At 44.5% G+C, this 26,078-nt stretch overlaps 2 protein-coding genes across 4 annotated transcripts in view; one reads left to right on the top strand and one right to left on the bottom strand.

Annotated features, from left to right (window-relative positions):
- LOC121569577 (V-type proton ATPase 116 kDa subunit a1-like) overlaps nt 1–15,610 on the bottom strand; it is a 28,356-nt gene extending 12,746 nt beyond the window's left edge. For 2 of the 3 annotated variants that reach the window (XM_041880657.2, XM_041880659.2), the window contains exons 1-10: nt 15,500–15,610; nt 13,562–13,731; nt 11,649–11,727; nt 11,301–11,398; nt 11,061–11,189; nt 5,697–5,779; nt 4,488–4,614; nt 4,150–4,232; nt 3,931–4,024; nt 1,092–1,304 (exon numbers count right to left, since the gene is read on the bottom strand). In XM_041880657.2, the coding sequence (XP_041736591.1) occupies nt 1,092–1,304; nt 3,931–4,024; nt 4,150–4,232; nt 4,488–4,614; nt 5,697–5,779; nt 11,061–11,189; nt 11,301–11,398; nt 11,649–11,727; nt 13,562–13,678 (1,023 nt within the window). In that variant the 5' untranslated portion in view covers nt 13,679–13,731; nt 15,500–15,610. The remainder of the gene's footprint in view (nt 1–1,091; nt 1,305–3,930; nt 4,025–4,149; nt 4,233–4,487; nt 4,615–5,696; nt 5,780–11,060; nt 11,190–11,300; nt 11,399–11,648; nt 11,728–13,561; nt 13,732–15,499) is intronic. The other variant, XM_041880658.2, reaches the window with a different exon arrangement.
- A 6,355-nt stretch (nt 15,611–21,965) lies between these two features.
- The window catches only part of LOC121570539 (caveolae-associated protein 1), a 33,066-nt gene continuing 28,953 nt past the window's right edge, over nt 21,966–26,078 (top strand). Inside the window, exon 1 of the mRNA XM_041882010.2 lies at nt 21,966–22,877. Within this exon, the coding sequence (XP_041737944.1) occupies nt 22,368–22,877 (510 nt within the window). The 5' untranslated portion in view covers nt 21,966–22,367. The remainder of the gene's footprint in view (nt 22,878–26,078) is intronic.

Here is a 26,078-nt window from a genome sequence, read left to right as displayed (position 1 = left end):
GAGACAGAGAGAGAGAGCGCGAGAGACAGAGACAGAGAGAGAGAGACAGAGAGAGAGAGAGACAGAGAGACAGCGCGAGAGAGAGAGAGACAGAGAGAGAGAGAGAGAGGAACAGACCAAGGTAAAAAAAAAAAGAGAAGACATTAATTCCTTCCAAGCCCCTCATAATTGTTTGAATCCGCTCCATTCCAACCACCCCTCTAACGCCCGACCTCCCTGGTGTACCACAACATGACGTCCTGATACCGCTGGAATCTGGCCTCCTGATAGCTGTAAAAACCGCACATATCCAGCACTCACGCAGTGCCTCACCTCCCCCTGTTAGCACTGTGTCTCAGTCTGGATCTGTTACGTCTTAACGCCCTAGCAGAGTCTAGGCATAATAATAATAATAATAATAATAATAATAATATGCCATTTAGCAGACGCTTTTATCCAAAGCGACTGTAGCGTGACATAATGACCTCACAGCTGGGTTAAGAGGTGACTACGAGGCTCACTGGTTCTTACATTTACATTTTAGTCATTTAGCAGACGCTCTTATCCAGAGCGACTTACAGTTAGTGAATACATATTTTTTTTATACTGGCCCCCCGTGGGAATTGAACCCACAACCCTGGCGTTGCAAACGCCATGCTCTATCAACTGAGCTACATCCCTGCCGGCCATTCCCTCCCCTACCCTGGACGACGCTGGGCCAATTGTGCGCCGCCCATGAGTCTCCGGGTCGCGGCCGGCTGCGACAGAGCCTGGATTCGAACCAGGATCTCTAGTGGCACAGTTAGCACTGCGATGCAGTGCCTTAGACCACTGCGCCACTCAGGAGACCTACTGCGCCACTCAGGAGACCTCTCAGGAGATCAATGAACTTGACCTAAAGAGTATTATAGAAATGTTCCCATTAAATAGATATGGCATGTATAATCCCTAAGGATGCATCCCAAATGACACCCATTCACACTATTTTCGACCAGAGCCCTATGGACTCTAAAAGGTAATAGGGCACCATTTGGGATGCAATTAAAAACTTAATGTAGGATATCATGTACCTCCCCATGCCTCTAGTCTAGACGGGTGTCCACTCAACTCACCGTGCCTCTGCGCAGGGCGAACTGGATTGAGTCCATGTCTGATACGGGGCACCACACCTCGGCGATCAGACACTTCTGGGTGACATCGATGTTGCACAGGTTCAGGGTGTGGTAGATGGCCTTCATCTTCCTCACCTTGATGAACCACACCCTGACGGTCTTGGCTGCAGCCTGCAGCACCCGCTGTCTGTGGTCCTCCGTCTGGTTCAGCACCTGGAGATGGGAGGGTGATTAGGGTTCGAGCTGAGGTAATCGATGAAGACGAGATATGACTAGGATGCTACTGTAGTTGAAACCTTGTGTGGCTGGGTACAGAATATATCCCACTGTGTTACTAGCTAAGGTGCAAGGTGCTCTGTCCTAGACAGTCTACCGACTGTTCATGTGACTTTCTGACAAAGTTTGCAGGCAGTTCTCAATTAACACATTTGCACTCTGAGCAATTAAAGTGATGTCTAACTAAACCGACCTCAATTGGAAAACTAACACATACAGGCCAGGACCGGAAACTGTGGCATCAGGACAATCCTCTGGTAGTTTCCACTCAACACTATAACTGTGTGGGGAGTGGCATTGAACTGTCTACATAGTGTGCCTGCCCTATATGCCCAGAACAGCAAATGCTGTTGCAATGAATCAAGTTTTCCCTCTTATTTGTGGAGATGGTTCATATTAATAGAAGGCTTTGCTGGGCAGTGTGCACTGTGTGATCAAGTTTGATAAGTGGTTATATCTGACCCAGGATAGTAGGGTTTCCCGTAAGAGCCGGCGGAGGCGTTCTCAGGTGTGCAGCACTGACTCATATCAAGTGGTCTTATGATCAGCGGATTGCTAACATGCCGCTACCCTACACCCACACACACTCTCGCCCACGTTGTCGAGACCCTCTCACGCCCACACACACACTCTGTTCACTCCCAAACTAGCTGGCCGGGCATTCCCCCTCGCCATTCTCTCTTGTCGACGACTATCCCGCCCCCGTAGCGACAGGCATAACAGTGGCCCCTCAAACAGCGAGGCAAGCATTCCCAGGCACTTACTGGCAATGAGAGGATGTTAACATTTCTGGCAGACAGGAGGACTGCCAAACATAATGCAGAGTCTCTCGCTCTCTCCTATGCTCTCTGTCCAGACTTGGGGCTCTAACTGATCCTGAGCCACAGAGATCCTAAACACACACACCACTGACTGTCTGTCTACCATAGAGAAGTGGCATGTTGAGTGACTCATTTTTAAAAACTTAAAGCTAAGCCCATTCCCGAGAATGTGAGTAGTAAATGTGGTCACTATGTGAGTGTGGGTGGAGTGGGTGGGTGGCTAATCAGCTGAACTCTGTGTAAACCACCCTGATGATCAGCTGGTTTCCTATATGTGAGGCGAGTGAGTGAGGGTTCCTCCGAACCAAACAAGGAAAGGATGCCTCTTATCCATCCAAGCGTAAACAGTCTACACCCCCAGACTACGTAGGGCTTTGGAGCAGAACAGTACAACACAATAACAGAAGTGGGTATTCCCAGAGGGAGTATAGGGATGGTGTTGCTCTATACACTGCTGCTGTTCCATGTTAGGCTAAACTACAGTTCTGTCTGTGAGGACTGGACTTCTAAAGATCACAGCTCACATGTTGCTCAACAGCTGCAAAACACTGAGACAGGCATTGTTCCTGGGTCACCAGACACGGTTGGCACAAGGAGACAGGGTGTTACACACTGGATTAGAATACCAAAGAGGTGCTCTGTGTGTGTGTGTGTGTGTGTTTGTTTTGGGATTGGCCTTCATTCCCAGTCCCGTGCCTGTTTATGCCACCGTTTTAGAGCGGTGAGTCACTGTGCCAGGTTTAGAGGTGCTCTCCCAAAGCCAGGCCAGTGTGTGTGGGCGGGAGAGTTTATCCACTAACATCACACCGGTGCCTCCATCACCAGTGCCTGGCACAAACTGGCAGGGGCAGATCCATTTCAGCCACCTCATGGGCCTGGCACGGCACGGATGACAACCGTTTCTGACCGCTCCTTGTAGCTTTTTCACACCCAGCCCATTGATGCTGACGCCCACTACCGCCAAATAGATTAAGTGAGACAGACACTCTGAAGCCAGAATGTTTGAGATAATATGAGCACTGCAGACACAAACAGAAGTTAACTCAATTTGAAGGCCTCCCTAATGTGATCAACAAACATCTCCTCTGTGGTCTTGTGTAATAGATAAACTATCTATTACGGCAACACTGCTGGGTGAACTAATCTAGTGTCAGTCTTTCCGTCCACTTCATCATAATATAGTTGAGGGCTTAGTACTGAGGAAATAGCAGTGGTAGAAAGAGGAACTGAAACTTCCGTGGAAATTGCATCAGCAAGACGCAGAGCAAGAAACCTGACTATGCAAAAGTCTAACGTTAGCAGAAAAAAGGTAAATAAAGATCCATCCAAAAAGCAGGTCAAAATGTGAGATTAATCTCATGTTCAACAATAGAAAAAAGGTCACTGTTCTACCTTCAGAAAGGCAGACTAAAACCACCTTTGAATTAGCCCCATGCGGTCACATACCACTCCACTCCCCACCACCACAGCCTCCGGCAGCTGAGTATACAGTTACAAAGAAAACGGAACAGTGATCAGAAGCCATGATAGAGCCCAGATCAAGTTCACAATGAAAACAGATTTGAAAGAGATATTGAAAGACTAACCCATTTGAAAACGGGGTGATTTCTCAGGAAAACTGTAAGGATCTGTTAGATTTAATGAATGTAACAAGCCATTATATAATGTAAATATCTGTTAGTTTTGTCTGGCTGACTCTGTGGGTGGACTCCCTGTGTTACAACAGGCCAGGCAGGTCATACCATCTGCAGGTCATCGATACGGGTGGCCACCCCTGCAGCCATCTCCTTCCTCTCCTGGGGGGTCTCTGGACAGGGGTACAGTGACGCTCGGAACCTGAGGGGTGAAGGAGAGAGGGGTTGATCAATTACGGAGAATGTCTTAACAAAACCAATTCCAACATTCCTCTGTCTAGATTGGTTAGTGTTCCTTGAATTTGTCAACCAAACACTGCCCCTTACCCTTCACATATCTTCCTGACCCGGGTCTTCAGCTGATCTCCTTGGAAGAATATGATGAACACAGACTTATAGACCTGGTCACCCTGTAGAGGAAACATCAACATGAGTTAAGTGAAGAGGAGACAAAACATGATAGTGATACTTCTGCTCTATCATAAAGGGTATGGATGAGGAAGCATGAATAAGGACATCAATGCCACTCATATGACAATCACGCAATGACACCAAGCAGTCATGGTACAACAGTATCCCACAGAATAGGTCACAAAATCTTGCATAGTTTTTGTTCCCCTAAGCCCTCCAGTTTATTATACTAGTATCAGTGAATAGTTACTGACCGTGGCAGGGTCCTCCAGTGAGTCTTCAATGTCTGCCTGCCTCAGGAACACGTTACCACGGCAAACCCTCCACAGCATCCTCTCAAACGTAGGGATGCGCTCCCTGCCGATCACCCCGGCAACAAACCTACAGGAGGACGATAAGTAATGGATCAGCATTTACAGTAGATTAGCTACGAAATGTATATCCCTCAACACAACCTTATTTCAAAATAAGGTGTTTGATATTTGCAATGAGTTCGGTCCCTAAATGGCAGCTCAAGTTGGAGCTGATCCAAGATCAGTGTGTATGGCAACGGCCTGACAGAATGTACCCCGGGCACATTGATTTTGTTTGTTCACACTGGTGATGGGAGCACTGCTTATGAAAACATCCTCTCTGGATAGTGGTGGACATAGGAATGGGAGCTGAGGGCATGGGGGCCATGGAGGAGCATCAAACATAGACAGACTTCAGATGGGAAGTCCTAGGTCCCTGGGGCACTGCATCTGTACCTAACAATCCATTATCAAATGAGCACTAAGCTTTGCCACTCAACCACATTGGTCACGGTTTTCTGATATTGTGAATTTTTCCATCCCATTTTCTGTTGAAATTGTCCCCAATTTCCTTACTTCTTTATAATGACATTTAATCACATCTCTTTTCTTTATCTCTGTCTGCAAATAGATTACAACCTTTGAAGTCCCACTTCTAGAATGTATTTGTGTCCATGTATCCATTTTGTGTTGCTGGTGTTTGCATGCTCTGTAAACAACTGTAAACTGCTTATCATCATCATTTCTGTCCATCTGCTCACACTCTCTGTCCACAGAACCCTGATAAACAGAGAGCTACATCTTACTGTCAAGCAGCAGGCTATAGTGGTAGCACCTGTAGTAGCAGTACTGGCTTCTTACCAACCATTAAAAGTAATTAGGAAATTAGGCCACCGATACTGACAGAGCATGTGGGCTGTCAGCTTAGGGACATAGTACACACAAAGACACACAGCACCGCCACACACACTCCGTTAAGTGAGCTTAGTTGGCCGACTAATCTGACAGCCTGAGCTTGTGTGGGCGAAACCATTGGTTAGGTGTTACACTGACTCCACCTCCAGGAAGGAACAGATGGTTTAATGTAATGGCGGTCCTTTTATTGACCTTTACATCTGGAGGAGATGGCTAATCCATCCTTAATAGAGTGGACCAAGGACTCAGACTCACCCCAGTCTGAGAGAAGCACGGGTCCCTGCTTCAGCAGGATCCACCAGGGTAGATGACTCCTCCAGCAGGTTGGGGTCCTCCATCTGCAGTGGGGTGGAGAGAATGACAACCATTACATTTAGACCAAGATATTTTCAGGCATTTAGACGTGTGATAACACATTTAGAAATGCATCCCTGTTTTCAGGAACAACTGCCTAGCTTTGTTGTTGGGGGAACTATTCTGCCATCCAGGACCTCTATACCAGGCGGTGTCAGAGGAAGGCCCTCAAAATTGTCAAAGACTCCAGCCACCCTAGTCATAGACTGTTCTCTCTGCTACCATACGGCAAGCGGTACCGGAGCGCCAAGTCTAGGTCCAAAAGGCTTCTCAACAGCTTCTACCCCCAAGCCATAAGACTCCTGAACAGCTAATCATGGCTACCCAGACTATTTGCACTGCCCCCCCACCCCCACCCCATCTTTTTACACTGCTGCTACTCTGTTAATTATTTATGCATAGTCACTTTAACTCTACCCACATGTACATATTAACTCAACTAGCCGGTGCCCCCGCACACTGACTCTGCACTGGTACCCACTGTATATTGCCTCCCTACTGTTATTTTACTTCTGCAGTTTTTTTCTCAACACTTTTTTGTTGTTGTTGTTGTTGTTTTATTTTACTTTTTTATTAAAAAATAAATGCATTGTTGGTTAAGGGCTGTAAGTAAGCATTTCACGGTAATGTCTACACCGGTTGTTTTCGGCGCATGTGGCAAATACAATTTTATTTGAACTATTTACACCCTGGGAAGGTTTGACGGTTCAGTGGCTTGAGCTCTGGGCAGGATGATATATTGAACAAAACAGACCAGGCTAGTGAGATGGTCTTCATAAAACATAGTAAACAGCTAGCTGGTGTTTATATGAACAGTAAATTATTGGCAAAAAAGGCTACACATTTGGCTGAATGATTTACCCCTATGCGACCTCATAAGCACTTGTAAAAGAGGTGATAACATTCTAAGTTCAAGTACCTTTGCTTGCAAACTCAGTCGAGTGGATTTGAAGCAGGTCAAAAAGGTACAGACAGTAGGTAGTCTCGTCTCCGTCATATGAGAATGACTATCTGTGTATGGCGTATTACTCTGCTATGTAACCTAGTTGCATCATTAAACCTTGAATAACTGGTCTGGGGTTGGGCAAGTAATAATAGCTACTGGTAACTATTAGCAACTGTGGATAGTTGTTTCCAATGTTATTTCACGCTTAAGAGTACCTGTAATTATGCCAGCTAGCTACCTACCATTCAGCTGTTTTTCTAACCTCATTATCTGAAGCGTTAACGTTAGGTAGTTAGTAGCTACTGTACTCGAAATGTAGCTAGCTTGTTGCTACCTGGATAGCTAACTAAACAATAGCTGGAACGACCTAGCTGTAATATTTGGAGACGCTTTCTCGCCGTTGGGACAGACGCGAACTGGCTGAATTGATTCAGTGGCTAGCTTTGCACTTAACTGGCTAACAGTAGTTACTAAGGGTAAGTTATAACCTACATTTATTTTTGTTTAGTTTTTACATACTGTTAACCAGAGTCGTTCAAGGGAATTCGGGACATGGGTGACTAGTTAACGTTAGCTTGGCTCTCTCTGTGTTTTGTGCCGTGGGAGGAGGGGTTGGTTAGTTGGCAGAGAGCAATGGCTAGCTAGCATGCTAACTAGTCTAGCTAACTAACTGGCTGAATAAGTTGACGAAGTACTCACTCAAACTATCAAAACTAACCCAAAACTTTACACAACGTTTGACACGGACACAAATGATCTGTTTGGCGTGTTAAAACACTGGTGGTTTGTTGTAACCGAGTATTGGTGCTAAACCGTGTTATTGGAGGCTGGCATGCTAGTTGGCTATGGCGTCATAGGATTCGGTGCCCTGGACGGTTTTCACAGAAGAATACTCTACCAAGTTAGCTAGCTGAATAAACTAAGTTAGAGTCTATTCCTATAAAACATTGAACCGCTGTAGTTTACAACAATTATCATTTCTAAAGTGGAAGTTGGGAGAGTTATATTTGAGTGTTTCAGTGAAATGTAAGTGAGGGAGGCCCCGCTCTCTCGCTTTCCCAGATGTTTAGTTCATTTCATTCCGATCTCCTTTGCATTATTGTAGCCTTTTTCTGTAGCCTGTCAACTATGTGTCTGTCTATCCCTGTTCTCTCCTCTCTGCACAGGCCATACAAACGCTTCACACCGCGTGGCTGCTGCCACTCTAATCTGGTGGTCCCTGCGTGCATGACCCACGTGGAGTTCCAGGTCTCAGGCAGCCTCTGGAACTGCCGTTCTACGGCCAACAAGGCAGAGTTCATCTCAGCCTATGCTACCCTCCAGTCCCTCGACTTCTTGGCACTGACGAAAACATGGATTACCACAGAAAACACTACTACTCCTACTGCTGCTCTTTCCTCTTCTGACCATGTGTTCTCGCATACCCTGAGAGCATCTGGTCAGCGCGGCGGTGGCACAGGAATCCTCATCTCTCCCAAGTGGACATTCTCTCCCAAGTGGACATTCTCTCTGACCCATCTGTCTATCTCCTCATTTGAATTCCATGCTGTCACAGTCACTAGCCCATCCTTGTCATTTATCACCCTTCAGGTTCCCAGTTCATCAATGAGCTTGACAAGTTCCTTTCCTGAGGATGGCTCACCCCTCACAGTTCTGGGTGACTTTAACCTCCCTACGTCTACCTTTGACTCATTTCTCTCTGCCTCCCTCCTTCCACTCCTTTCCTCTTTTGACCTCACCCTCTCACCATCCCCCCTACTCACAAGGCAGGCAATACGCTTGACCTCATCTTTACTAGATGCTGTTCTTCTACTAATCTCACTGCAGTCTCCGACCACTACTTTGTATCCTTTTCTCTCTCGCTCTCCTCCAACACTACTCACTCTGCCCCTACTCAGATGGTAATGTGCCGTCGCAACCTTCGCTCTCTCTCGCTACTCTCTCCTCTTCCATCCTATCATCTCTTCCCTCTGCTAAATCCTTCTCCCTACGATCTCCTGATTCTGCCTCCTCAACCCTCCTCTCCTCCCTTTCTGCATCTTTTGACTATGTCCTCTATCCTCCCGGCCGGCTCGGTCCTCCCCTCCTGCTCCGTGGCTTGACGACTCATTGCGAGCTCACAGAAGAGGGCTCCGGGCAGCCGAGCGGAAATAGAGGAAAGCTAGACTCCCTGCGGACCTGTCATCTTTTCACTCCCTCCTCTCTACATTCTCTTCCTCTGTTTCCGCTGCTAAAGCCACTTTCTACCACTCCAAATTTCAAGCCTCTGCCTCTAACCCTAGGAAGCTCTTTGCCACCTTCTCCTCCCTGCTGAATCCTCCTCCCTCTCTGTGGATGACTTCGTCAACCATTTTGAAAAGAAGGTTGACGGCATCCGATCCTCATTTATTAAGTCAAATGACACCGCTGGTCCTGCTCATACTGCCCTACCCTAGGCTTTGACTTCTTTCTCCCCTCTCTCTCCAGATGAAATCTTGCGACTTGTGATGCCCGGCCGCCCAACAACCTGCCCGCTTGACCCTATCTCCTCCCCTCTTCTCCAGACCATTTCCGGAGACCTTCTCCCTTACCTCACCTCACTCATCAACTCATCCTTGACCGCTGGCCATGTCCCGTCCGTCTTCAAGAGAGCGAGAGTTGCACCCCTCCTCAAAAAACCTACACTCGATCCCTCCGATGTCAACAACTACAGACCAGCTTTTCTCTTCAAAACTCTTGAGCGTGCCGTCTCTAGCCAACTCTCCTGCTATCTCTCTCAGAATGACGTTCTTGATCCAAACCAGTCAGGTTTCAAGACTGGTCATTCAACTGAGACTGCTCTTCTCTGTGTCACGGAGGCTCTCCGCACTGCTAAAGCTAACTCTCTCTCCTCTGCTCTTATCCTTCTAGACCTACCCGCTGCCTTTGATACTGTGAACCATCAGATCCTCCTCTCCACCCTCTCCGAGTTGGGCATCTCCGGCGCTGCTCACTCTTGGATTGCGTCCTACCTGACAGGTCGCTCCTACCAGGTGGCGTGGCAAGAATCTGTCTCCGCACCACGTGCTCTCACCACTGGTGTCCCCCAGGGCTCAGTTCTAGGCCCTCTCCTATTCTCTCTATACACCAAGTCACTTTGCTCTGTCATATCCTCACATGGTCTTTCCTATCATTGCTACGCAGACGACACACAATTAATGTTCTCCTTTCCCCCTTCTGATAACCAGGTGGCGAATCGCATCTCTGCATGTCTGGCAGACATATCAGTGTGGATGTCGGATCACCACCTCAAGCTGAACCTCGGCAAGACGGAGCTGCTCTTCCTCCCGGGGAAGGACTGCCCGCTCCATGATCTCGCCATCACGGTTGACAACTCCATTGTGTCCTCCTCCCAGAGTGCAAATAACCTTGGCGTGACCCTGGACAACACCCTGTCGTTCTCCGCTAACATCAAAGCGGTGACCCGATCCTGCAGGTTCATGCTCTACTACATTCGCAGAGTATGACCCTACCTTACACAGAAAGCGGCACAGGTCCTAATCCAGGCACTTGTCATCTCCCATCTGGATTACTGCAACTCGCTGTTGGCTGGGCTCCCTGCCTCTGCCATTAAACCCCTACAACTTATCCAGAACGCTGCAGCCCGTCTGGTGTTCAACCTTCCCAAGTTCTCTCATGTCACCCCGCTCCTCCGCACACTCCACTGGCTTCCAGTTGAGGCTCGCATCTACTACAAGACCATGGTGCTTGCCTACGGAGCTGTGAGGGGAACGGCACCTCCTTACCTTCAGGCTCTGATCAGACCCTACACCCAAACGAGGGCACTACGTTCATCCACCTCTGGCCTGCTAGCTGCCCTACCTCTACGGAAGCACAGTTCCCACTCAGCCCAGTCAAAGCTATTCGCTGCTCTGGCACCCCAATGGTGGAACAAGCTCCCCCACGACGCCAGGACAGCGGAGTCACTGACCACCTTCCGGAGACACTTGAAACCCTACCTCTTTAAGGAATACCTGGAATAGTATGAAGTAATCCTTCTTCCCCCACCCCCCATAAAAATACAAAAAAAGTGGTTGTCCCACTGGCTATCATAAGTTGAATGCACCAATTTGTAAGTCGCTCTGGATAAGAGCGTCTGCTAAATGATGTAAATGTAATAACCTAACCGTTATAAATACACCGGTTTCAAAAAGCACAAAGCAAATGTTAGCAGACATCTGATCCATCCTAAGTTAACAATCTTATGATACACTATTTAGTTGCAAGGGGCCTAGTCAATAAGGCAGCCACAGAAACGCTGTGAGTAAGTAGTGAATCGGTTTGTGTACAGTGGAGTTGACCTCATCGAAGAACTGCTGGGTGCGGCGCAGGATGTGCTTGAGCTCTGTCAACTCCAGGAAGTTCTTCTTCAGTGCCTCTTGGTTGGTGTTGATCTCCTTCAGCTCATTCTCCAGCTTCTCAAAAGTGGCCTATAGAGAGAGGGTGATGGAGGAGTTAAGTGAGCTGGGGACATGGTGAGTTGAGCACTTCGTAACCGGAGTGGATTCTTAGACACAAGTGAGAGAACGGGGAGAAGTTACCTCCAGGTCAATCATGTCCCTAGGGAGGGGGACCTCTGGGTTCTCTCCTGTGTCCACCATTGGAATGTTGGCTTTCTTGATCTCCTTCTCCACAAACCCTGTGAGAGAGCGAGATGACTGGGTCTGATTAGGGGTAACTAATGGCAGTGATACTGTAGTCCCGTGTAGCTCAGTTGGTAGAGCATGGCATTTGCAATGCCAGGGTTGGGGGTTCAATAATTTATGCACTCACTAACTGTAAGTCGCTCTGGATAAGAGCGTCTGCTAAATGACTAAAATGTACAAATGTTGTAAATATGGGGGAGTATAATGCGTGAAGCAATGGGTTAAACTCTTGAGCTCACTCACGCAGCTTGCGGTCCATCTCCTCACATCGACGCACTTCATTGACAAACTTGCGCTGGAACACGTTCACGTCTGGGTTCAACTGTAATGCAAACATATCAACTATTCAAAACCTTTGCCATCGCAGGGATAAAAATGACTTCAATCCATTTGCCATTATCTGTCAATTAGAGACAAACATTGCATTGTAACACTAAGATGCATTCAAAGAAATTGTAGCTAAGGCTACTTCTATAACAATACTTTATTTCTGAAAATGCAATAAATCATCCAGGAAACCTCAGTGCAAAAACAGCATATCTTCTGAAAACAATGCTGACACCAGTTAGCTATCATATGGTCTTATGAATGAGGAGAGGTAGTACAACCAAATAAAAGGGTATAATAACACATACTGGGTACAACAGCTAGTCCCTTTCAGTGTTTCCCCTAGGATTTTTTTCAGAAGGTGTGGCAAAGTTAGTGTGGGGGGTAGGGAGGATGTCCTTATGCTGGGGCAGTGTGGGGGCATGCACCCCCGTGAGTTTTTTTGGGAGAACGACTGTGAGAAGGTCACTTCTGGTGACTTTTTCAAAGGACATTCTACTCCAAAATGCATGAAAGTTAAATTATGTTGACATGTGGAGACAGGTTAAAGAAGGATTTTTAAGACTTGAGACAATTGAGTATGGACTGTCTGTGTGCAATTCAGAGGGTGAATGAGCAAGACAAAATATTTAAGAGCCTTTGAATGGGGTATGGTAGTAGATGCCAGCCACACCAGTTTGAGTTTCAAGAACTGCAACGCTGCAGAGTTTCACGCTCAACAATTTCCCGTGTGTATCAAGAATGGTCCACCACCCAAAGGACATCCAGCCAACTTCACACAACTGTGGGAAGCATTGGAGTCAACATTGCCCAGCATCCATGTGGAACGCTTTTGACAACTTGTACTTGTAGAGTCCATGCACCGACGAATTGAGGCTGTTCAGAGGGCAAAAGGGGGTGCAACTCAATATTAGGAAGGTGTTCCTAATGTTTTGTACACTGTGCACATTGTATCTTGTCACTCCAGGGTTTTTTCTGGAACAACAGGTGGTGGGCGTGGTAGTGGACGTGGCCAATGATGCAATCGCCAACATAAATGTTTTGAGGCCCTCTTGGCTACAGAGACAAAACGTCACTGTTTTAAAGTTAATTTTCCTGCAATTCTACACATCTTTCCATGGTTTATGCAGCGTTCTTATGCTATCTGAGTGATTCAAATATAACCAAATTCATGGGGGCCCCACGCCACGCCATGACATTTGTTTTTATTTCTTGGAAATTCTCCCTGTCTATTTTTTATTTTGGTGACTGTTAGTTCTCAAATATGATCTTATAAAAAAAAAAATATGTATAGGTCCATTATATTTTCTACATACTTTTTCTGGTTTTAGTCATTTATGTTTAAACTGAATCCCCAAAATGTATTATAATAATACCTTTTTTGAGTGGCGGCTACGATTTAGCAGCGGCAGCCCGCAGCTGCTAAATGAATATATGGGAAACACTGCCTTTGTTTTCCCCCACCCCATATGATCCCTGGAGGGATGTCATGTGTGAGCTTTCCCATGCTCAGCCTGAAGGGTCAACTATGTGCACATGATAAAAATGTTGCAGACGCAAAGGTATGTGCTTTCACAACCATCTGACTGATTCAATGTTACTACAACAGACTACCATATTCATCTACCTCCTTCCTGAGTATGTCCTTTGTTAACAGCCATACATTACACTGTTCTAGACCTATATAGCCTGAAGATGGAAGGAATGAGATGCCACCCATTGACAGACAGAATAGCCCTCAAAATAAGACAATAAGTGTTAATAATCATTGAGTCTGGCTCTAGAGAGCATCACAATGAGGAAGGGAAGAAGAAGCCTGGACAACTCACATCACGGAATTGCACCATTCCGATCTCTCCCAATTCGCTGACGCAGCAGTAGGCAGACTCTGATTGGAGGTAGAGCTGGGCCAGGGTCATCTCCTCACTTCTGAATAGTTCCCCCATGGTGGCGTAGTGGGGTGCACCTGCTCAGCACAGCAATCCTCCTGGATATCTAGCTAGGGACAAAGAGATTGAAAACATCACCTGCACAGTAAACAGGAGAAGCTGAGTTCTACCAGAAGGGATGAGCCTCCAATGTTTTCAAAAAGACAGCCAACTGAGTAAACATAGGCCTACATTGCCAACGGAGTTCCCTTGTGTTGTTTCCTTTAACACTACAATAGCCTTAGCTTTTTGACTTGAAGTGTAATTTCAGAGAAAAAGATTGGCATAGACCTGCACCCTCTTCTAATCTGTGTGTTGTAAGGATGACACTAATTGTACAGCAGTGATGAACAGTCTGTATTAATGGTGTGATAGTTTACACTTGAGCAAGGAGCAGGCACGTGACCAAAAATATCTGACATCTAGCCCCCATAATCGTTGCAGGAATTCAGATTGGCTCATTAGTCACTATTTTGTCATGAAACTGGGTAGCCACTCTTCAAGAACTATAATACTTGTAAAAGTACCATCATATGTGACAGTAGATCCTCACTCCCTCCGTCTCCCTGTTAACCCAAATGGTCTGATGGCTAGCAAGGCTACATTCTCCCTTACAGCTGTTAACCCCTGATTGTCTTCACTATCTTAGTCCGTTTCCACCCTAGTCCCTACCCACTGGTTGAATCAACATTGTTTCCACGTCATTTCAATGAAATTACATTGAAGCGACGTGAAATAGACGTTGAATTGGCCCCACGGGGGACCAGTATGAAAAATGTATGCATTCACTAACTGTAAGTCGATCTGGATAAGAGCGTCTGCTAAATGACTAAAATGTAAATGTAAAATATTTAGTTTCATCTCACAATAGGCCCCCTATCTCATCTTGTACAATCAGTGACAGATTTTCTAGCCAAGCCAAGGTTTTGAGTTTCTCAGTCTAGGGTGTAAACTGACTCAGGACAGACAACAGGTTCACACTATATTAATTATAAATAATTTAAACACACATATTCAGATGTTCTTGAAGTGAAAATGCCTCGAGTGCCATAACAGGTTTAGTTAGCTAGTTATGGATTAAGCTGCATCATGTGACCTGCTGTACCAGTCAAGCAGGACTAAATCTTCAATATTAAACACTATAACTACAACGGTTGATCAACTAGTGGTGATACATTTAGCAAACTATATCGTTAAAGTCCATGCAAGAGGAGCTCTAGAGTAGGATCACTGCTTATTTAGCATATCTGCATGAACATCTTTTGACAGCTCGAGCCAGGCAGTGAGTCTAATCAGCTGTCAAAACACACTAAAAACACTAATCGTTAACTAGCTACATAATAACAAAGCAGTTCCCTCTAAAATTCGCTAGCCAACCGTACAATTAATTGTCAGCGTATATCGACGACGCAAAGCCGATATGCGCTGACAATTAATTGTACCGCTGGCTAACTAACATTACTAGCAAGCTAGCTAACTAGTTAGCCATGGCACAGGCGAAGCACTTGTTGGACCGGGGCAAACCTTCTGGTAACGTACGCTGGCTAACGTTGTTCAGCAAAAACAACAATGTTATATTAGAGTACAACATGACTAGCTAATGTTCTTATTCGACTGACACTCAGGTTATTTAGCAATGTGACGTCTCTAGACAGAAAGCTAGATCATCTTACATCATAGCAAGTTAAAGCTACCTAGCAAGCTACAGTAGCTCGCTAAGACTGAGTGAGGTGGATGTCACTGAATCATCCATAACGTTTGCTTTACTAGCTAACTAGCTACAGGAAACAATGCTGGTATTGAACAGCGAATACTGTCACCAAACCATCAATTTCTTACTATTGTTGTAGCTAGCTACTAGTCTTCTGCTCCTGGTTCCCTAGTTTTCAACGCTGTTCCCATCCCTGTTCCACACACAGCGCTCAACGAAATATCAGCTGACCAGCCTTCATAATCAGAGGCTAGCTCCTCACGTGACTGAGAATGCAGAATGGTGATGATCATGATGATGCACACCTCAACTCATACAGTACCAGTCAAAAGTTTGGACACACCTACTCATTCAAGGGTTTTTCTTTATTTTTACTATTCTCTACATTGTACAATAATAGTGAAGACATCAAAACTATGAAATAACACACCAAAAAAGTGTTCAACAAATCAACAAATATTTTATATTTCAAATAGCCACCCTTTGCCTTGATGACAGCTTTGCACACTCTTGGCATTCTCTCAACCAGCTTCATGAGGTAGTCACCTGGAATGCATTTCAATTCTTCGTCTTCTTCAATGAGGTTTAACGGCGGTTGGCATCCAATTTGTTGCATTACCGCCACCTACTAGACTGGAGATCAACTCCCTTATATTTTCTTGAAAATAAAATAAAACAAAGCAAAGAAATATCCTACCATCTAACACTACACTACACTTCAAAACTACTACTAATGATTAACCCCACCCTTCTCCACTATTTAAATATACTCATTACTACTTCATGCCCTCAGCCTGAAATGATTGGACATCACCACTTAACACTCCCTGTAACTCTTCTGCTGTCAAGTCTCGCACACCCAAATGTCTCTCTGCAGCTGCCACCACAACCACAATTTGCGTTCCATTCCTGCAGTACAATTAATAACCATTGCTATAAACGCTAAAAACCCAATCTTACTGAAACATATATCACTTGCTTGCTTATCCCACTGTACTGGTATATAGCTCCTACTCTCACCACTCCCCCCCACACCCAGGCCCCTCTTCCTCTACTTTCTTCACTTCCTCCGCATATGACAACTTCTTCTCTACTCTTACCCTGGAAACCTCAACCTGCTTCTCTCGCACTGGACATGTCTGATCCCCAGCCCCATGGCCACCCCTACAATTAGCACATACCACCACTTTCCCCACTGCTTCACACTCCTTCGTCTCATGCCCTTCTGCACACTTCTCACACCTTGGAATCTCCCTCCTACATACTGCTGCCACATGCCCATAAGTTTGACACCTGTAACATCGTAATGTACTCGGCACATAAGCTCGCACTGGATAACTTATATATCCTAACTTCACTTTATCCGGCAAAGACTCAACTTCAAAACTCAAAAGAACAAACAATGACTCTTCTGTTTCCCCACTCTCACCACCCTGTTTACGTCGCACCAAACGACGAGCATCACACACACTGGGAATTTTCTCCTTCAGTTGATCCACTTTTACATTTACTGCTACCCCAGTAATCACTCCTCTCAATGGCACCCTTTTCTTAAGAGCGAAACAATTCACAATTCTTTTCCCCATTTGTTTAACTCTGAGCACCTTCTCCCTCTGCCCAACAGAAACACAAACAATTATCACTAGACCACTTCTGGTTACCCTCACCGATTCCACTATACCCAACGCTTTTTTCACCCATCTTGAAACCACAAATGGATCAGCCAAGAGGCAAGGATCCACTTTTTCCACAAATTTCACTCCTACTGTCACAGACTCATCTTTATCCTGACCCTCTGTGCAAGCCTCTGGCTCCGAGCACTTCACCACACCTACCACCTCCGATACTTCACCCTCTTCCATTTCTACTCCTGATTCAGCTCACTTTGCTTACATTTCCTACCACTCTTCTTTAACAAACCTTCTCCCTTTTTCCCGCCATTTTTTACCGACTCAAACTCACAGTCTTCCTCCCTCTCTCTCTTAGAACTTCTCTGCCTCTCTTTTTCCCTCCATTCCTCCTCATTCATCCAAGTATACTTATGATAATACAGCATTTCTCCTGACCAATATCTATTTCTTGCCTTCTCAAAGGACTCAATTTTCCCCCTCCTTTCCCTTCCGGCGTCTATTCTATCCTCGGCCTCAGTCCGCAATGACCTCTTCATTGCTCCCTCCAGCGTCTATTCTATCCTCTGGACTTGTGTCGACATCTTGGCCTGCGTCTTCCATCGGGAAAAAATTGGTCTGCCACATAGTCCCCAATCGCCCGACGTCATTCCTTATTCCGGTCTACTCTCTACCATCCTTTCTCTGTCCCTCATGCATTTCAATGAACAGGTGTGCCTTCTAAAAGATCATTTGTGGAATTTCTTTCCTTCTTAATGCGTTTGAGCCAATCAGTTGTATTGTGACAAGGTAGGGGGGTATACAGAAGATAGCCCTATTTGGTAAAAGACCAAGTCCATATTATGGCAAAAACAGCTCAAATAAGCAAAGAGAAATGACAGTCCATCATTACTTTAAGACATGAAGGTCAGTCAATACGGAACATTTCAAGAACTTTGAAAGTTTCTTCAAGTGCAGTCGCAAAAACCATCAAGCGCTATGATGAAATGGGCTCTCATGAGGACCGTCACAGGAATGGAAGACCCAGATTTACCTCTGCTGCAGAGGATAAGTTTATTAGAGTTACCAGCCTCAGAAATTGCAATGTAGAAAATAGTGAAAATAAAGAAAAACCCTTGAATGAGTAGGTGTGTCAAAACTTTTGACTGGTAGTGTATGAAGATAACATCTAATTATTGGCATTCGCATTAAACAAATGTGTTATTTAGCAGACACTCTTATCCAGAGCAACATACAGGAGCAATTAGGGTTAAGTGCCTTGCTCAAGGGCACAATGACAGATTTTTCACCTAGTCGGCTAGAGGATTCAAACTAGCGACCTTTGGTTACTGGCCCAATGCTGTTAACTGCTAGGCTACCTGCCAATTAAAATTGCCCAATCCACAGATCTGGGAGCAGAGTCCCCAACTCCAAATTCTAAGGATAAAACATACTGTACAGTGCCTTCAGAAAGTACTCAAACCCCTTCACTTATTTTCTCACTGTTTTTTTCTCACCCATCAACACACACAATACCCCATAATGACAAAGTGAAAACATGTTTTTAGACATTTTTGCTAATTTATTGAAAATGGAATACAGAAATATCTCATTTACATAAGTATTCACACCCCTGAGTCAATACTTTGTAGAAGCACCTTGGGCAACGATTACAGCTCTGAGTCTTTGTAGGTAAGTATCTGAGAGCTTTCCACAACTGGATTGTGCAACATTTGCAAATGTTTCTATAAAACAATTATTAAAGTCTGTCAAATTGGTTGTTGATCATTGCTAGACAACCATTTTCAGGTCTTGCCATAGATTTTCAAGTAGATTTAAGTCAAAACTGTAACTCAGCCATATTCACTGTCTTCTTGGTAAGCAACTCCAGTGTAGATTTGGCCTTGTGTTTTAGGTTATTGTCCTGCTGAAAGGTAAATTCATCTCCCAGTGTCTGGTGGAAAGCAGACTGAACCAGGTTTTCCTCTAGGATTTTGCTTGTGCTTAGTTCCATTCCATTTATTTTTTATCCTGAAAAACTCCCCAGTCCTTAACGATCACAAGCATACCCATAACATGATGCAGCCACCACTATGCTTGAAAATGTGGAGAGTGGTACTCAGTAATGTGTTATATTGGATTTGCCCAAACATAACACTTTGTATTCAGGACAAAAAGTGTATTGTTTTGGAAATATGTTTTGCAGTATTACTTTAGTGCCTTGTTGCAAACAGGATTTCAATTCTGTGAATATTTTTATTCTTTACAGGCTTCCTTCTTTTCACTCTGTCAATTAGGTTAGTGTTGTGGAGTAACTACAATGTTGTTGATCCATCCTCAGTTTTCTCCTATCACAGCCATTCAACACTGTAACTGTTTGAAAGTCACCATTGGCCTCATGGTGAAATCCCTGAGTTAGGAGAGACGCCTGTATCTTTGTAGTGACTGGGTGTATTGATACACCATCCAAAGTGTAATTATTAACTTCACCATGCTCAAAGGGATATTCAATGTCAGCTTGATTTTTTTTATTTTTACCAATCTACCAATAGGTGCCCTTCTTTGCAAAGCATCGGAAAACTTCCCTGGTCTTTGTGGTTTAATCTATATTTGAAATTCACTGCTCGACTGAGGGACCTTACATATAATTGTATGTGTGGGGTTCAGAGATGTTGAGGTAGTCATTCAAAAATCATATTAAACACTATTATTGCGCACAGAGTGAGTCCATGCAACTTATTATGTGACTTGTTAAGCACATTTTTACTCCTGAACTTATTTAGGCTTGCTATAACAAAGTGGTTGAATACTTATTGACTCAAGACATTTCAGCTTTTCATTTTTTATTAATTTGTAAAAATGTCGAAAAACATAATCCTACTTTGACATTATGGGTATTGTGTGTAGGCCAGTGACAAACAAATCTCAATTTAATCCATTTTAAATTCAGGCTGTAACACAACAACATTTGGTGGTGTGAATACTTTCTGAAGGCACTGTATCTGACCATGAACCAGAGGTTAGGGGCAAACAGAGCCATGTATTTATTCTAAATATATAGCTATGGGGGCAACTATACCAACTCCTAATAGTGTGTTTGATTGTGATGTGGCCCTCAATTGAATATGTGCACTTAGAAGACTAGATACTCATAGATGTCCTTTTCTCCCTCAACAGCTTGTTGCTAGAGTGTGTAGATGGGCCTGTCCTGTGTGAGTAAGGTGGTCTCCGGTGTGCCCATACATGTGAGATTGCTGGCCTGCCTAATTGTGACTGGTCCAAAAATTTACCACAGACCCTGTAATTAAGAAAATGTATATTTGGAATGGCCATAAACAGGAATGGTCATAAATGTAAAGTTGAGTTACTGACTAGTATTGACCTGGCAAGAATGTGTTAGCTTACTGTCATTGGCATTGGTTGCTGAAAAATGACATTGTACAACTACACAATGTGGAGCGCCCATGAGGAAAATATGCCCTCTGCTGGAGATTTAAACAACAGCGTAAATTACCATCCTTTGCCTCCTCTTTATGCAAGACATGTAGGATCCCAAAAAAGAGAGTCCACATTGCTTAGCAATAGATTTCTATAAGGAGACGATATTAAGGTGTGGTCGGTTTGGTGTGTCTACCACCGCCTACAGCAGAAACATAAATAAGACTTTGACAAATACAGCAGATAAAAGTCTCATTAGTGTGTGTGTAAATAAAACATCCTTATTTTTTTATTTAGCTGCTAATGTGGCTATCATAAAGAACTACAAATGCTGTGATGATCTGGACGAGACTGCAGAATCAAGGCAAAGGTAAGAATCTCTGGATTAACTATCTAATGTTAGCAATGAATACATTTGCTATTTATTTTTATTTTTTATTGACAATTCTGTGAACTGTCTTGTGCAAGTTTTAAATATACATGATACCTGTTAGCAAAGGTGTCAGCTAGAGATGGCCTGCAGGAGCTTGCAGAGATTTGTAGTGTTGCATGATGTCTACTTAGCATTGTCAAATCTGTGAATAAATTGATAAATTGATAAACGTCACCTTGTCCGAGAGAGATTTACATGGTTATCAAAACATCATGCCAGGTTAAGCCTACACGAAACACAGCCCTTATTTTAAGTGTTTCTAATATTCCTTATGGGAAAAATGAATGGTGGAAAAACGATTGGAACCATTTCCCTGTTTGACCGCTAGGTTTTATGGGTATTCTGACACCTCCACTTTGGGGCTGTCAGGATAAACGTGTATGCGGTGAACGAAGTCAAGCGCAGGACACCGAGAGACTGGCAGATGTACTTTACTAATAAACGTAATGAAAAGTACGAAACAACAAAACCTCCAAAACAGGGAGGAACAATAATCGCAATACACAGTCCTGCCGAAAACAAACGGAGAACAATCACACACAACAAACGAATGACAGACAGGGGTTATAAAGGGAAACCATCAACACTAATGGGAAATAGGTGTACACAAAGCAGACCAATCTAGATGATTGCTGAAACCTAGATCGGTGGCAGCTAGTACTCCGGGGACGACGAACGCCGAAGCCTGCCCGAGCAAGGAGGAGGAGCAGCCTCGGCTAAATCCGTGACAGGGGCTCTATTCCCAGTTATAGAACATGTCTAGCCAAAACTCTATTCTGACTAAACCATGTGGTATTATATTTGAATTTACAGATTTGATTAAATGAATTACGCAAGTGACTGGAGCTTTAAACTTGACTTTGCACTTAATCTGTGCCAGTTTGTGCCATTGTGTGCATATTTGGCTCCTTCCCCTCCCTACCATGGGGGCGGGGTCTGCCAGGCTCTGTCTAGCCCCTAGTGGTGGAGACGGGCTTGGGGTTTTTATACCCTCAGGCTGGGCAGGGGCAGGGGGTGGAGCCCCAGGAGCAGGGGGAGCAGGGGGCGAGGTGGGGTGGGGGCCGGCTGTAGGAAAGGAAAAGTTTACTGGGTTGTATCACAGGGAGTCCCATCATTTGAGTCAGGGCACACATGCCTCAGCAGTAAGAGGCTCCACTCCCGTTGGCTGGCCAGCATCCCAGGGCAGACGCACAGAGAGAGAGAGAGAGAGAGAGAGAGAGAGAGAGAGAGAGAGAGAGAGAGAGAGAGAGAGAGAGAGAGCAAGAAAGAGAAAGACTGAGAGGACTAAGAGTAAGAGAGAGAGGAGGAAAAGAAAGACAGCAAGTAGACAAGTAGACTAGAAAGTGGGAAGAGGAAAAGCGGCAAAGAAGTGGAAGAGTAAGTGTCCCTTCATAGAAAGAAAAGTATTTGGATTTGACTTTTGGTCAGGGTGGCCCCTTAAGGTTTGTTTTCCCGGTAGTGTATTTATATCCTGAGTGATCGTGAGAGCTGAGCGGTGTGTGTTTGGACTTGACAGCCATGGCGGATCCAGCAGGCTTGCAGCAGGAGCGAGTGGCTCTGACCGAGGTGTCTGACGACGACGAGGAGGTGTCCCTGGTGGCCGCAGCGGTCCAGCCCGCCACCGACAGCGATGAAGACGACATTTCAGAAGAAGTGGACCTGGTGCTGGCCACAGGCTCGGGCACCAAGAGTGAGGCGCAGGTAAACGGGGTCATGGTGCTGACCCTGCTAGACAAGATCATCGGGGTGGTGGACCAGATCCAGCAGACCCAGAACGGGCTGGAGGCCAGACAGCAGGACATGGAGAAGTCTGTGTCTTGCATTCAGGGAGAGCTGGCCAAGCTGTCCAAGAGCCACACTGGCACGGCCAACACCGTCAACAAGATGCTGGACAAGGTGCGCAAGGTCAGCGTCAACGTGAAGACGGTCCGCACCAACCTGGAGAAGCAGGCAGGCCAGATCAAGAAGCTGGAGAGCAATGAGAACGAGTTGCTCAAGAGACGGCACTTCAAAGTCCTCATCTACCAGGTGAGAGTGGGAAACTGAGAGGTGTGTGTTCATACATGTTTATCAACAGGCTCTGAGGCCAGGCTTAATATGTGTGCTATCTTTATTTGACCAGTTTGCTACAGCAGGAATAATCCTGCAGCAACAGGAAATGTGAATTATTATGTGGATTTTAATTAATGGACATTTTTGTAGGGGTTGATACATTTTTAGGTAGGATAAATCAAGTCTGACATTTTTAGGGTAAATTACAAACCTTAGAAACCTTTTTAAACCTTGAATACAATACAATTTTCATTTTCTGCTGCACAGGAAAATTCTCTGCGGCAACAGAGTGTTCAGATTAAAGGTAGCATATATGTAGTTTAGTAATGCTTGTCCCTGAAATGTATTAGAAAGTGTTAGCAGTGTATCAGTGTTTGAGTGTATCAAAGGATGGATACACAGCCACATGTGTATGGTAGAGTGTAACAGTGGGTTGCAGTAGCTGCTTCAGATGTGAGGTGGGAAAACCTTGTAGAGGACCACCAGATTCCACCACAGGGCTGGGTGCATTCTCCGTGATGCATGGGAAAATCATGAGCTGGTGCGAAATACACTCTGAACTTTATTATAACGTTACAGCGACTGTTTTAACATTCTCTCACCAAAGTGAATAGCTCAGGTATGCTCTAGCTGGTATACGTGGCCAATGCTATTAGGCCTCAGGCTTTCCGTGACCGATGAGTTATTTAGACCAGTGAGTTATTTAGACCAGTGAGTTATTTAGACCAGTGAGTTATTTAGACCAGTGAGTTATTTAGACCAGTGAGTTATTTAGACCAGTGAGTTATTTAGACCAGTGAGTTATTTAGACCAGTGAGTTATTTAGACCAGTGAGTTATTTAGACCAGTGAGTTATTTAGACCAGTGAGTTATTTAGACCAGTGAGTTATTTAGACCAGTGAGTTATTTAGACCAGTGAGTTATTTAGACCAGTGTTTCTCAGCTCCGGACCTCCAGGACCCCCAACTGTACACATTTCTGCTGTAGCTCCAGCCAAAAATACCTGTTTCAACTCATTCGAGGGCTTGATGATTAGTTGACAAGTTGAATCAGGTGTGCTTGTCCGGGGCAACAATAAAAATGTGTAAGGGGGTACTCGAGGACTGGAGTTGGGAAACACTCTTGCTTGAGAGCCGAATGCTGATGCGATTGTGTAATTTATAATTTGAGATGCGTGTTTAACTTGTACTTTCTTCTAAAACATCATGTCAAAGATTTCAACATTGGAGTTACATGCATGTATCTCAACTTAGGATTCAGACCTTTCTGAAAAACTACACACACTGTCTACCAACAGGAAGTTATATTGCACAGATTGGCTATCCATGTTAAGTGTATTAGTTAGTTGTCCTGGAAGATTATAGTCCCACTGGGCACATACTGGTTGAATCAACGTTGTTTCCACATCAAAATTACGTTGAACCAATGTGGAATAGACGTTGAATTGACATCTGTGCCCAGTGCGGTAGTTTGATAGAAGAATGATACATAGGGTGAGGAGTGAGTTCATTGACCTTTCCCAGACCACAGTGTCTCATGGTTGACCAATGTGGTTAATGCTATATAAAGCCGCCAGACCTGTGGGACGAAATCATACGATTTTATTTTTTATTTATTTATAGGGGACAATGCACATCAATCAACACAATATTACAATAATGCAACATCCATGTAAATGTGCCGGGGTTAGCCAAAAGCTCATTTGCACCCGTAGTCCCAGGGCAGGTAAAGGCAATTACACAACCACAATACAAATACACACTAAAACAATACAAAATACAAATACATTACATCCAATAATATATCATTCTAACAACAACAACAACTTATTCGTAATAAAAACACTGTCGTCTTACATATGAGCAACCACAGATAACTAATGTGCACAGGTTTGGATAGATTTGAGCCATGTTTTCAATTTAAGGTACAATAATCAGTGCAGCTTTTGAAATCCACGGGCATTACATTCCAGTATATTGTAGCTCTAACAGAGAAGGCCGATTGACCGAATTTGCTGTGTCAAAAAGGGACAATGCAATCCCCTCTAGTTACTGCCCTTGTTATCCTGCAGGTGCTTTCCTTGAGCATGATATACCGGCATAAGGGTGGAGGGGCAACAGCTCGTTGTGAAGAATCAATTGATTTTTTTAGAGAAGTACATACAGTCTTGTCGATACTTAAATGCAAACAAGAATCAGTCATCCATTTAGAAATGTGTACCATAGCTTCAGTTAACTTGTTAACAACTTGTTGTCTGTTTTTTGAGTGTACATACAGGACTGTATCGTCTGCATACATCTGCATGTTAACTTATGGGCAAGCAAGTGGGAGATCATTTATATAGATGGTAAACAGAAGGGGGCCTAATATTGACCCTTGTGGGACCCCAATGTTAGAGTAAAGAGAGTCTGACTGAGTGTCCCCCAGACAAACCCTTTGACTTCTGTTTGTCAGATAGGAATACATCCAACTAATGGCTTCAGTGGACACATTAAGGGAGGATAGTTTGGATAGGAGGACATGATTCACAGTATCAAAGGCCTTTTTAAGATCCAAAAAGACTGCGCCGACTTCACCACCTATATCCAGTTTAGATTTAATGCACTCCAGAAAATAGCAATTGGCTGTTTCGGTAGAATGGTTTGTTCTGAATCCAAATTGCATTTGATGTATGGAGTTGCCCTGATTGAGGTGATCAGTCAGATGATCAGCCACCCATCTATCAGCTACTTTTGATAAGACTGGAAGAATGCTTATAGGTCGGTAATTTTCCACCAGTGTTGGGTCACCAGATTTTAAAACCGGTATCACTGCAGCAGACTTCTAAGCATTGGGGAAAATCCCATAGTTGATGACAGATTAACTAGATGTACAATAGGGGCAATCAGAGAATATTTGTGTCTCTTCAGGAATACAGTGTCTAGACCAAACACATATTTTGTTCTAGAGCTCCTGAAGAAGCTAATAATACTGTCCACTGCTGACGCTGAGATTTCAGGAATATTGGTTTATTATTATCCATGGGAGTGAGAACTGTGGTCTTGGTCGAACGTCTTTGAGCCAATTCCCTGACAGAGTCAACAAAAAAATTGTTAAAGGTGGTGGATATAAAATTGGAGTCTTCAATTAGAATCCCATTAACCTTTAACTCAGGATGTTTTTTGGACTTTTCAGCTC

The sequence above is a fragment of the Coregonus clupeaformis genome, chromosome 30, assembly GCF_020615455.1.
Source record: "Coregonus clupeaformis isolate EN_2021a chromosome 30, ASM2061545v1, whole genome shotgun sequence".
In the NCBI taxonomy this organism is placed as follows: Eukaryota; Metazoa; Chordata; class Actinopteri; order Salmoniformes; family Salmonidae; genus Coregonus; species Coregonus clupeaformis.
This window is presented reverse-complemented; position numbering and strand designations above follow the sequence as displayed.